The sequence below is a fragment of the Trichoderma evansii genome (assembly GCF_050947405.1).
Source record: "Trichoderma evansii strain SZMC 28006 chromosome Unknown GGI43scaffold_23, whole genome shotgun sequence".
In the NCBI taxonomy this organism is placed as follows: domain Eukaryota; kingdom Fungi; phylum Ascomycota; class Sordariomycetes; order Hypocreales; family Hypocreaceae; genus Trichoderma; species Trichoderma evansii.
Window position 1 is genome coordinate 532,647 of NW_028145183.1, and position 12,969 is coordinate 545,615.

The following is a 12,969-nucleotide window of genomic DNA, read 5'->3' on the forward strand; positions in this document are numbered from 1 at the left end:
CGCCGACGCTGCATCGCAGCAGCCATGGCATCTTCAGTAGCCCCGGCTCCAGCATCCGATCTCGAGACGCTTCTACCGCGGCCGCCGACGCCACCGCAAGAAGCAGGCAAAGAAGGCGACGGGTTGGTCAAGTCCATATTGAGCCGCGCTCCCTCATCTGATCCTCAGGATAGTCTCCAGACTCCGCCGGCTGCGAACACCCCGACGTCGACCGATGCGCCTGATTCAAAATTGATGTCAAGTCGGACAAGGAAGAAAGTTGTATGGTCAGCACATACCGAGTACAAGGACCCAGTTGACTATCGATCAATCGACAAAATTCACAAATCCTCTCCCCTCTCGGTCCCCTCGCCGGCCTCAAGACCTATCAAAGGCATTCTCAAACCTTCGTCTTCTCCGAGCCGTCTCGCTTTGTCGTCTAGTGGTGATTTTGATGCGACTTCAGGTCAGCCCAATATAATCGAAATGTTGGACTCAACAATAAAGCAGCTGGCCGGCTCTGACCGAGATTCAAAACTCGATGCCTATATGATGCTTTCAAGAGCCCTGAAGGCTTCCAATAATCTTCCCGATCGTGTTGCCTTACAAGACAAGATGAGCCTGTTCATGCAATTCATCCAGCGCGATATTACTTCCAAAAGCGGCACTGGAGCCCCCGATTCTTCATTAATCAACCATGCTCTGACGCTTCTCGCCACGTTTCTCCATTTCCCCGCCATCGCCTCAACCCTCACCTCCGATTTTGGAATCTTCGTTATCGACCACTCTATCCGCGCGTTCGAAGACGCAAATACTCCCAAGGATGTTGCTCGCCATTTGATGCAAGTCGTTGCATTCCAAAATTTTTCCTCCAAAGTAATGACATCTGACCGAGTGGGACGACTGGTCACTGCGATGTATCAAATAGAAGACCATCTCACGGGCAAGAGCATTGTCATGAGCAGAATACATATATATAGGCGTCTGGTCAAGCAGTCAAGCTTGCATATGGTTACCCATTCGAACTGGCTCAAGAATGTGCTTGCAGATATGCTGAGTTCCGTCAAGGATATTCGGGCCCAGGCCATTAGCCTCGCTACTGAAGCTGGGTTTGCCCTGCGATCCGAGAAGCAGTTGATGCGGAAAGCCAGCGAGATATTCCAAACAACAAACGAAGACCAAGCCTATATCGAATTCTATATCCAAAGATTACAAGAAATGCTCAAAGACAGGTCAAGCGCTTCGGCTGTGCCGCAGATATGGAGCGCCATTATTCTTTACATGCGATGTCCTTTGGAGAGATGGCAATACTACGGCCCTTGGCTAACTCTTGTCCAATCTGCTTTCAACACAACAGATTTCCCCACGAAACAAGAGGCAAACTTTGCCTGGAATAGGTACATCTACCTTACTTTGGCCGATAGCAAGGCTACCCCAAAGAATCTTGGAACCCTCTGCCAACCTCTGCTGAGTCAACTTCGGAGACGTGCAAATCCTAAGCAGCTAGAAGAAGCTGTGAGGCTCCAAAGGACAGTCATTGGTAGTATATGCAATCTATACTACTATGCGTTTGCTCCAGGCAATGTCAAGTTCCCTCCTGATTCAATATGGGATGTTGCTGTCCAGCCTGTGTTGTCACAACTCATCAGCCTGGATGGTAAGCCCGAAATTCCGGGCGATTGTCTCATGCAAGCTGGTCGTATCTTGACAAGTCTTATGGACGTAGCTACACCTCGCATTTGGAGACAGGATCGTATCATGGAGACAACTCCTGCAAAACCTGATGAACTCCCGCCCCTGGACTCAAAGTGGGTGAGGCGGAACTGTGATAAGGTCTTTCAAACAGTTGGTCCCCTTTTAGAGAAAAGATTCTTTGACTTGGCCAATAAGGACTCTTTGATATTCCGCTTATGGCATGCGCTGGTCGGCTCAATTGCAGCCGCTTCGGCAAAGGATATCAAAGTATCAGAAGACACCGCCAAGTTCTTCGCCCACGCATTTGGTCTACTGTCCAAGATGTGGCTTGCAGGAATGCCTGAAGCTGATTATTCACATGGCCCGGCGTTCCTGTCTAGCATTAAGAATTTTATCGAAGTACTTGTCAAAGCCCAGGGCATGCTTCCCTTTACAGAAAAGAAGCTTGCCATGACGGTTGGCAATACTTTTGAGCTTATTGCAACACCATCCCAAAATCAAAGTCGACCCAGTTCTCTAGGAACCGTCCGGACTCCATTGCAGCACCTCTTTTGCCTGTTGGCTTCTGTCCCACCGGGTGGTGCTGATGACGAAGTCCTATCCGACTTTTTCCTATCCGTTTTTGAACCCTTTTTCGTTGGTAAGGCAACAAAAGCTCGCTTAGAGCTATCGAATGAGCTTCTCCAGCTGTTGCCTCGAGCGTCGCCATCCCCCTATGGACCTTGGCTATTAGCTGCACAAAATATATCGCTTTCACTTGAGAATAGCGAAGCTACGTCTAGTTTGATAGGAAGCGGCAAGATGATGGGACCGAAATATCGAGACATAACTTCCTTGCTTGAACGCGGCCTTTTCGGACACCCTCAGCTTCCTCTGGATCAATGGTTCACATTATTTGAACGGCTATCTGAAAATGTGGTTCAGCAACTGGGTGATGCTGGGCGAGCACTGGCTGTTATCGAGCCCCTGGCAAAAGTGCTGCTAGACTGTCTTAATAGCAGTGTAGTGAAGCCGTCTGCAATCTCCCTTAAGGCAATACGCTCACTCTTCGATGCTGCTAAACTGCCACGCGATAAAACTGCTCTAAATACTGCTCGGCAGCGGCTATGGGGAGCTTCCGTGGTCGCTACCCGAGCGGGTTCGTCTGATCCGTTCGATAATCTCTACAAACTTGGGAATCAAGCTTTAGAAACTTTCTATGGCAACTTTTCCATTTTTGATTCAGATAATGATATCGCGCCTTTTATTGAGAGCATTAAGAGCTTCTTAGTGAGATGTTTCTCTCAGTCAGGTGTTAAAGCCTTTACAAAAGCTGAAGCTGGCCTATGCATGTGGATTGAAGATGACAAATCATGTTATGAACATGATGAAGAGTCACTTCTCTCGAAAACTGTAAGGATTATTCAAAAGCCATTACCTGTTATACTCATATTGACTAACTTTTTATAGCTCATTCAGACGTGGGATGGAATATCAAAGGAACTTGCTGGCCGCAGACAACTGACAAAAGACGAATTCGACGAGGTAGAGCCGCTTCTAACTTCTGCATTCAAGAGCAAACTTCCCACTATTGTTGACAAGGCAATCGAGCTGTGGAATGTGCTAGCTCAGGATGAAGAAAGGCTAGGCTGCTCCGACAGCTTGAAGTCAGTGGCCTCCAATGCTGGAGCAAAGAGACAGCCCATGGAAACGAAAGGATCTAGAAAAAGTGATGGCGCGTTCGGAGCTCAAGCCTCTTCATCAAAGGCACCACCAGACGAAACAAATCTCGTTGTGCTCTCATCAAATTCATCTCGCCAGGTCGACCCAGCTCCCATTTCGAAAATGCCCACACGGATGTCAACTCGAAAACGTCGCATGGAAGAGACCCCCGAACCAAGCCGTGCAAAGCCAACGAAGCGAACTAGCACTCCTCGACTCCGTCATGATAATTCCCAGATCCAGTTTACTCTTGTTGCCTCATCGTCTCCGATCCCTGAAGATGGTTCGCAACACCTTACGGAGAGGCAGAAAGAAGTTCGAGAAAGGCAACGTGAAACAGAAGCCATCTACTCAGACATGCGCACAAGCTCTCCACCTCCTGCCAAAGAGAGCTCCCCCATACCGGATGAAACGGTGGCTTCTACGGATAAGCAAGTGGGAGAAACGACCCCACGTCACACTGCGTCTTACGATAATCTAATCAGCTCAACACCAACCCCAAGGCGTGGCCAGCTCTTGAACATGGATGATAACGATCCTCCGTCCTCACCTCCCGTTCCACGGCCATACCCACTCCTATCAGAGATTAAGTCTCGCTCTATGGCTGGCAGCTCATTAGATAGCTGGGAATTCTCGTCACCTCCAGGGTCGCCAAATCACAGTGACCAAGAAGCATTATCAGACGTTCAACTACCTGGGGAGAAGCCGATGAAGAAATCTACTAGGAAAGTAGGCACCAGAGCCAAAAACACTGATGCTGGCTTGAGAGATATTATTCCTTCTAGCCTTGGAGAAGAAGAATCGTCATCCTCAGACTTGACAGAATTATCGGATCGAAACCTATCGTCTTCGCCAGATCCGCCACCACAACTTCTCGAAACCCCGACTAAAAAACGGCTGGTTCGTGAGGCTGCCCGTGTGGAAGACAGTCCAAAATCGGTCGACGATGAATTTGTTGATGCCAGGAGTAGTCCTGAAAAGCCCTCGTTAGTACAGGCCAATGATACATCGTTTGCACTCAGCGAGGGAGATGAAACTCGAATGATGAAACTTGCAGAGGAGCTTGAGTCTGGTGACCGCACTGGCCTACGGGAAGAGAGAAGCGCTGAAAACAGTTCTGATGAACGACCTGGCGCGCAGTCAGCAGAAACTCGAGCACCATCTCCTCCAATGACTCGCGGGGCGGCCAAGCGCTCCCCTTCGGCCATCATTCCGCCTACTCCTGCAGAATCCCTTGGCACTGGTGAAGGAGGAAGCAAACGAAAGAGAAAGCGAGGAGGGTCTCGGCAAAGCAACAGCCGTTCAAAGAAGCAAAAACCGGAGCAAAAATCAGAGAACGCAGAAGCGGCAAAAGAGGAAGAAATACCATTAGTGAGCGAAAAGAAAACCCCTGAAACCCCTGAAACTCCTGGACCTCCCTCTGTAGGCGTAGAGACCAGGGGAAGCGCACGAAGACACACCGAGCAGCGTCAGCGAGAGGATAAGACTTCACGTTCACAAAGACGGTCAAGCAGGCGAAATAAGAAAGCGCGAAGTGAAGAAACGGACGATGAAGTGATGTCACAGCTGGTGAGCGAATCCCAAGCAGTGGCTGAGAGCCATAAATCAAACAAGGGTGCAGAAGAGGAAGTGCCAGGCACTGATGATGGACCCCGTCAAACGACAAAACGCATGGATTTGAACGCTACGGCGGCAGACAAGGCGGCAGACAAGGCGGAGAGTGAGCCGCAAGCCAAAGTCTTGACGATTATGGAAACGCTACAAACCAGCTTGGAGCAACTACGTGATGTAGCACTGCCTCGAAGCGAAGTATATAAGATGGAAGATATGTTGATGGATTTGAAGCGAGAGCTATTCGAAGCAGAGAGACGAGGAAGGGAAAGCACTTAGACATGAGGAGGAAGCATGAGGAAGAAGCATGAGGAGGAGGAAAATATTACGACAAGCATAATGCATGTGCTGCATCGTACGGCGTCGGGGATGTTCTTTTTTTGGTTTTCTTGCCGTGATTTGATTAAACTATGTTTTTTCTTTCTTCCTTGTTTTTGGGCATCAGCTGATTTTTTTGGCTGTATGACACGGGGTGTATGGATACCTATTAGATGCTAGAATTTTTGTTCTATGGAAGTGGATATTATGCTTGCATGGAGGTACTGTAGATATTGGAAACGGCCGCAAGGAAATATACCGGCCTGAACATTCATACGAGGTGCTGCGCCCTGATGCCATTTTTTGATTATCATGAGCCGAGCAAACATTTGCTTCGCCTCCTGTATATTGGACGCCACTCTAATCGCATTTCTTTCTTCCAACGCCACGCACCATATCAAATTTCCCCTTCAAACAAGGTCGATGAGGCCAAATTGTACAATTCCTGTAAGCCACCAGACTCGGCCAACATCACCATGACGAGAATAGAAAAAATTGGGTCAGCCCGGCCAAATCATAACGGTTGCGGACAGGAACCGCATCCCGCTGGTTTTAGCTGCTTGGTGTCGTTCCTTCGGATAACCCAAATAGGAAGCCCGGCGGCAAGCGGTCACCGATGTCAACCACCAAGTCCCGAGGCACACGCAATGGAGAGGCGCTTATGCCGGTAGATCCAGTTTTTCTAAACATGGGGGTTTAGGCTTGGACTGCTGCGATGCTTGGGCAAAACACAGAAAGTGGGTGGCTGCCTGGCGCAGCGAGACTTGACTGGCTGGATGGCTGGGAGGCTAGGAATTTCATACTGTAGCTGTACGGAGCTGCATGCTTGATCGGATGCAAACTGCTACCTTGTTGGTTGTCTGGCTGGCCTGCAGCTTCAGAAGGAGAAAAGGGTTGCTTGTAGGTTGGTTATCTGCGTGAAGAAGGTAATGATCTCCCGATCCTAAATTTTAAATTCGTTTGCTTGATGTACTGTACAAGCCCTGTTGATCTCCATTGATTTAAGAGCAATGGGAGGCCGCTATCAAGGTATGGATGCGCAGTACAAGCGTTCCAAGTTGAATGGCAATTGATGCAATGGCACACACACACGATTAACGCTCGTCTACTTTCTCAGAATCCTGGATGAGCCAGTTTAGGCCCCATTTCATCACGGCAAGTGACGTCAAAACGGAATAGCTGTTTTTTTGTGGGAATCTCGACGCCTTGCTGGCTTGCTTCATGTAGTAACGGAGTCGATGTGGGCCCCAAGGTCCATGTGTATATTCCATGTGAGAGAAGCCGATGACACTATAGAATTCAACTTGTGCCCATGCCATATCTGGGAATACGGAGCTCCCGACGCAGAAGCTATCGGTCAGCTACTCCTCCAAGGCTGACACCATCGTGAGATTGCAAAAGCTGGAGTAGCATGCATGGCCATTTCCTCGTAGAACAGTCTGGACCTTTTCATGCCCAATTCCCTGAAGGCTTAGGCCTGTTGGGAGGCTTGACTTAATTTACCCCAGGTTTTTCATGCTGCTCGTGTGCCTCGGATCGCTTCTTTGGGCATATCCAGAAGACTGAAAATAAGGAAAGGGGGATAGATTCAATGGTAGCTGTCTGGGGAAATCTGGGGATGATTATTTTCTGGGGAGCACGCGAGATAAGACAACGAAAATTGGGACGCGGGGAGAATGAGTCGAGACTGGAGCAATGGACCCTCCCCCAGATTTTGTCCATTCCTCATTTCAGCGCAAAATTCAAAGTGATCTGATGATGCCTTTTCTTCACACACAGAGATTGATTCATCACAGCATATCGCGAGATGACTTACAAGGCGTTGAGGTATCCGCGCTGATAGTCTGAAGACCGGCAGATGCAGCGAATCGCCTGCACATCATCAGCAGAGAAGGCGGCGGTATTACGCGAGCTAGTATGCACCGATCAGCTAGCGCCTGGGAGCCAGATGTGCCTGAGCCTTGCTAGCTTTTTCCGATGCAGCATTTTCTTCTTCTCCTCTTCTCCTGCTGACCGATCCGCCCCGACCTCCCGTACACCAAGTCAGCTTGCTAGGCTTACCGGCCGGAAAGATTTAAAAAAGATGCCCTAGCAAGGGGCGACGAGGTTTAAGCCAAAGAGAGGAAGTCGGGTTTCCCAGCTGGTACACGCCACCAGCAATAGTTGCGCCCTCAACGCTGAAACTGGCTTCCGTATGGATGCCAATTTTTTCGGTACCTCACATGAAGAGTGAATTGTGGCCGATGCTGATCCTTTCTTCTGCATGCTGCGTCGCGTTTTTGTCCTCTCTTTTTGCGTTCTCCCTTGTCAAAAGACGCGTGCCAAGGCCCCTTTGATTCCCACTGAGATCCACCATCTGAACCATTAAGCTTGAATGTGATTCGGCGGATGACGTCGATATTTCCCCACGGTTCTCCAGAGAGCGCTATATGAGTGTATGAAGTGTGTGCATCACCAGTTTTTATTTCCAGCAGTGGCTTTTATTCCAGTCGGGGGTTGGCCGGTTGGCTTTGCAGCAAGACTCTCCCACAGTGAAATCTCGATATTGTCGAGCCCGTGATTGATTAGTTATGAGTAACACAGACCAGCACTAGACGATTTTTCTCGTACAGTATGAATAGTAGCTACTAGAATTGCCATTAGTATTTGAATTATACGACTCAGTATGTAGGATGGATGGGAGGTATGGACGGGGAACTTTAAGTGGATTTGTTCAGCCTGTTGCAGCACTAGAACTGCTAGCGAACAGGGGCTAAAACGAACGAAGGCAGTAGTTACTCCATCTTCGGTGCGAATACTTGGAGAGGGCACAACAGGTCCAGGCTTTTTTTTTTCTTTTCTTTTTCTGTGCTGTACGATCACGCAGGTGGGCAGGTCCCCAGTTGGTCAAATGTTGTAGCTGTCAAATTTCAAACATTCTGCTTCCGCAATTAGGTATTCAGGTAGCAATACAGGCACCAAGCAGGAGCGACTGAAGGAACGTCATCTGGCATCTCCCGCACGTGCGAGGCGGTGGACTGATATACATGCACAAAATGCATTTCGCCTGCCTGGACAAAGATCGCCGCCTCTTCTTCTTCCTCCCCACGCCACTGGCCTGTAATTCCAATCCCTCGCATGCGCATCTCCATACGAGGCCGTGTGCGTTCCTCGCACGTTGCCGGGGCCCGACTCGACAAGGCGGCCAACTAATAAGATGAACTAAATGCTAGTGCAAAACGCGCCCATGGGGGAGCACTCAAGCGCCACCCGGCCGGCTTGCTCAATTGCTCCATCGAGACTACGACTACGGAATGCCTACTCTCTCCATCTTCTCACTTCCCGGGAACGGCCATGGGAGATCCAAGAGAGGCTCGGTGCCCCCGGTTTTTTCTGTGGATGGGGCCCTCCATCTTGCTCGAGACTCGTACTTTGTACTCCCATGTCCACCATGTCAGTGACCCAGTTTGTCATTCAACAAGTGTGCGCGATGTGACTTAAAAGGGCCTTGCAGCTCCCTCCTCGAAGGGTGCTGATCTTTGTCTCACTGAGCCTGGGGTCTTCATCTACTTCCTTCTTCTCATCCTTTCTCCTTACAAGGGCTGGAAAGCAACCTCAGAAACAAAGAAAGGGAGGTTATCAAAGCAGCAACATCAACACATCAAGAGACTGCACTCTCTGAAGACTACAGCTGCCATCATGGGGAAATATTTCGGCCTCAGAGGCCAAGCCCTCAATTGGGCCATTGGCACTATTGCTGGTTGCGATTTTCTCTTGTTTGGTTACGGTAAGTCTAGAAAGACTACGGCTTATAAGTCATCGCAACTGTTGTCTAACAATTCATAGACCAAGGTGTCATGGGAGGTATCCTGACGCTGCCCATCTTCCTTAACCAGTTCCCAGACATCAACCCAGATCTTGCCACGGATCCCGCCGATGCGTCTAAGCGGTCTACTTACCAGGGTATTGCTGTGGCATCTTACAATCTGGGATGCTTCATTGGCGCCATCATCACCATCTTCATCGGTAACCACCTCGGTCGTCGGAAAATGATCTTTCTCGGTACTTCTATCATGATTGTCGGCGCTATCTTGCAGGCTTCTGCTTTCACTCTGGAACACTTCATCATTGGTCGTATTATAACAGGTCTTGGCAACGGCGGTAACACATCAACGGTCCCCATGTGGCAGTCTGAGACGTGTTCAGCCCACAAAAGAGGAAAACTTGTCATGGTTGAAGGTGCTCTCATTACGGGCGGCATTATGATTTCTTATTGGATCGACCTTGGCTTATCTTTTGCCCCCGGTTCAGTTGCTTGGCGATTCCCCCTGGCCTTCCAGATTGTCTTCTGTATCTTCATTCTTTCTTTTGTCCTCGGCCTGCCTGAGTCGCCTCGATGGCTCATTCTCAAGGGTCGCGAAGATGAAGCTAGAGAAGTCATTGCTGCCGTATCAGACGTTGATATCGGAGACAAGCATGTCGAGAACGAATTCCAAGCTATCAAGGAAACTGCCATGGAGATGAGCAAGGGTACTTACGGCGAGCTATTCCATGCTGACCACAACCGCACTCTCCACCGTACTATCATCGCCTACGTCAACCAGATGTTCCAGCAGATTTCCGGTATCAATCTCATCACCTACTATGCCGCCAAGATCTACTCTGACCTCGGCATGTCCCCCTTCATGTCTCGCCTTCTCGCGGCTCTCAACGGTACTGAGTATTTCATTGCTTCCTGGCCTGCTGTCTTCCTCGTGGAGCGTGTTGGACGACGAAAGCTCATGCTCTTTGGTGCTGCTGGTCAAGCTATCACTATGGCTATTCTTGCTGGTGTCAATTCACGCCCGACGGAAAAGCCCTTCCAGATTGCGGGCATCGTCTTCTTATTCGTTTTCAACACTTTCTTTGCTATTGGATGGCTGGGAATGACCTGGCTGTACCCCGCTGAGATCACACCTCTACGAACTCGTGCTCCGGCCAATGCTCTGTCGACTTCGTCCAACTGGATCTTCAACTTTATGGTATGGCTTTCACCCTTGTTTGCATAATTTGCCATGTAAAGTTAACACTTTTTTTACTAGGTTGTCATGGTCACCCCCGTTGCATTCACCAACATCAAGTGGAAGACGTATGTCGTATTCGCCGTCCTAAATGCTTTCATGGTTCCTTGCGTCTACTTTTTCTTCCCTGAGACGGCCTACCGCTCCCTCGAAGAGATGGACTCCATCTTCCAAAAGGCAAAGTCCGGCTTCCGCGGAGCCTTCGACGTCGTTCACCAAGCAAGAGTCGAGCCCCGCCGATATGGCAAAAATGGAGAGATTCTTATCCCTGTGGATGAGGTTGACGAGAAAGCAGGTGCAGAGCACCACAACGGCAGCACGAGTGAGGGCAGCGATGCCAACAAGGGCATGTTCACGGGCATAGATGAAGAGACTGTTCGGGGATGAATAGCATACATCACATAGGACTTAGATCCCGCTGTATGGCATGATGACTATGTAATCCTTCTTGCATATTCTTACTGCACCCATTTGCAGTGGCTTATATTCTTACCTTTTTCTTGATTTTCTTTCTTTCTTTTTTCTCCCTCCCCTTTGATGGCCCCTCAATGTGGAATGGGGTTACATATACCCAGTTGTTTAACGCATTTTCATAGCTAGAAAGGGCTATGATAATGGGCGTTGCTCTTGAAGGACAACGTGTGTCATGATTTCAAAGGGCGATAGGTAGAATAGACGAGTAGGATTAGAGGGCGATGACGAGTACATTTGATATACACTCGGCATGTCAACTCATTATAAATACTTTCTGCCTATACTTTTGCTATCCTCTATTGTCTGTTCATGTCAGTGTCTATATACGAGTGAAGGTTTAACGTCTGTTACAGCTATATTACTGGAATAGAGTCCAACAGCATATTACCTGTACCGTTTCTTGGATAGGAAATATGAGGAGGGCACTTCATGCAGTGATGACTTGTATTGTGAGAGTGTGACGAGCTTCGCTGGCTGTAGTGACTGCGTTTCAGGTTGATTGCAAAACAGAGGCCTGTCCTCTTACACGATTCGCCTCTGTCGCAAAGGGCTCATGGTGGCAAGTAGCTGTACTTGACCAATAACATCATTTCATATATGTCGGTAAGTACCGAGTACTAAGTGGAGGAAGAGGGGTGTAATTGCAACACTGCAACAGCTACCCCGCCATATGGAGCTAATGCTGATGCAGTCACTCGTCCTTTTCAGCTTCATCTTACTGGGAGCTTTTCCTTCTCTCATCTTTTTTTCTTGTCCTTGTACAGTGCAGTTAATTGTGTTAGCGGGTAAGCTTGTTGCTTTTTTGCCGGTCCTATGTCGAATGCTTGAGCCGTCCTGTGCTGATTCCATTGCGCTTTAGAATTGCCAACTTTGAAGCCCTGCTTTTTACATCTACATCTACATACATCATCTCTTCCGATCGATAGCTCGAACTACATACATACTTGCAAATCGCAATCGCATCATCATGGTCGACCGCCCCAACAAACCCTCAGCTCTGGCTGCCACGCCTGGCCTGCAACCCCAAGCCCAGGTCACCATCTCACACGGCAACTCCCGCGTTACCGCATCGCTCCCCACCGGCGAGAGCGTCGAGATTCTCCTGTATGGCGCTACCGTGCTGAGCTGGAAGGATGCTTCTGGAGACGAGAAGCTGTGGCTGAGTGAGGGCGCAAAGCTGGACGGAACGAAGGCTGTGCGCGGAGGCATTCCCCTGGTCTTCCCTGTATGTTGCTCCCCTATTTGAAGCTGAGGAGAGGAATTGCATTCCTTTTCTTGCTCTCCCCCTTTATATACGCGCGTAGGAAGTTGTTTCCACGTGTTTCTGTCTCCAACTAACATCTCATACTCCGTCTAGGTCTTCGGCACTGCTCCCGACCACGAAGCTACCTCTAAGCTGCCCCAGCACGGATTCGCCCGCAACTCCCGCTGGGAGTTCCTCGGCAAGTCCACCAGCGAATCATCCTCTAGCAGCGTCAAGCTCGACTTTGGCCTGTCATCCGAGAACCTTGACGATGCCGCCCGCAACCTGTGGTCATACAAATTTGGTCTCCTGTACAGCGTTACGCTTGACCGCGAGAGCCTGAAGACCTCACTGGTGATCACCAACGAGGGTGATGAACCCTTCGAGTTCCAGACACTGCTGCATACATATTTCAAGATTAAGGTAACGCATTATACACACATACACTTTGCACCTTGGATATAAAATGCTGACTCGAAAACGTTTAGGACATCTCTTCCGTCCAAATCACTGGCCTCGAAGACTCTCCCTACCACGACAAGGTCGACGGCGTCAAGGGAAAGAACCAAGCCTCCGATGCCGTCGCCTTCTCCGGCGAGACCGACCGTGTCTACACTCCCGTCAAGGGCCCCAGCCACCCTGTCGTCATCACCGAGGGCGGCGAGGCCAAGTTCCGCATTGTGCGCGACAACCTCGACGATGTGGTTGTTTGGAACCCCTGGGTCGACAAGTCCGCTGGCATGGGCGATTTCGAGCCCAAGGACGGCTGGAAGAACATGGTTTGCGCGGAGGCCGGTGCTGTGAGCTCATGGCAGAAGCTGGAAAAGGGTGACGCGTTTGAGGGTGCTCAGACTATTTACTTGAAGTAAGAAGGTTAGTTGAGAAAATTTATACATGCACATATCTGTA

General features: G+C 49.5%; 3 protein-coding genes across 3 annotated transcripts; all 3 read left to right on the forward strand.

The window, feature by feature from the left end:
- Positions 1-24: 24 nt before the first annotated feature.
- Positions 25-5,265, forward strand: GGI43DRAFT_387215 (Rap1-interacting factor 1 N terminal-domain-containing protein; the record flags this gene model as incomplete). The annotated part of the gene is made up of 2 exons (XM_083203895.1): positions 25-3,066; positions 3,124-5,265. The coding sequence occupies 2 exons, from the start codon at positions 25-27 to the stop codon at positions 5,263-5,265; spliced, it is 5,184 nt and encodes a 1,727-aa protein (XP_083057142.1).
- A 3,717-nt stretch (positions 5,266-8,982) lies between these two features.
- GGI43DRAFT_387216 (general substrate transporter) lies at positions 8,983-10,730 on the forward strand (the record flags this gene model as incomplete). Its single annotated transcript, XM_083203896.1, has 3 exons — positions 8,983-9,070; positions 9,130-10,304; positions 10,365-10,730. The coding sequence occupies 3 exons, from the start codon at positions 8,983-8,985 to the stop codon at positions 10,728-10,730; spliced, it is 1,629 nt and encodes a 542-aa protein (XP_083057143.1).
- Positions 10,731-11,784: 1,054 nt separating this feature from the next.
- GGI43DRAFT_387217 (glucose-6-phosphate 1-epimerase) lies at positions 11,785-12,929 on the forward strand (the record flags this gene model as incomplete). The annotated part of the gene is made up of 3 exons (XM_083203897.1): positions 11,785-12,042; positions 12,175-12,483; positions 12,549-12,929. The coding sequence occupies 3 exons, from the start codon at positions 11,785-11,787 to the stop codon at positions 12,927-12,929; spliced, it is 948 nt and encodes a 315-aa protein (XP_083057144.1).
- Positions 12,930-12,969: the final 40 nt, after the last annotated feature.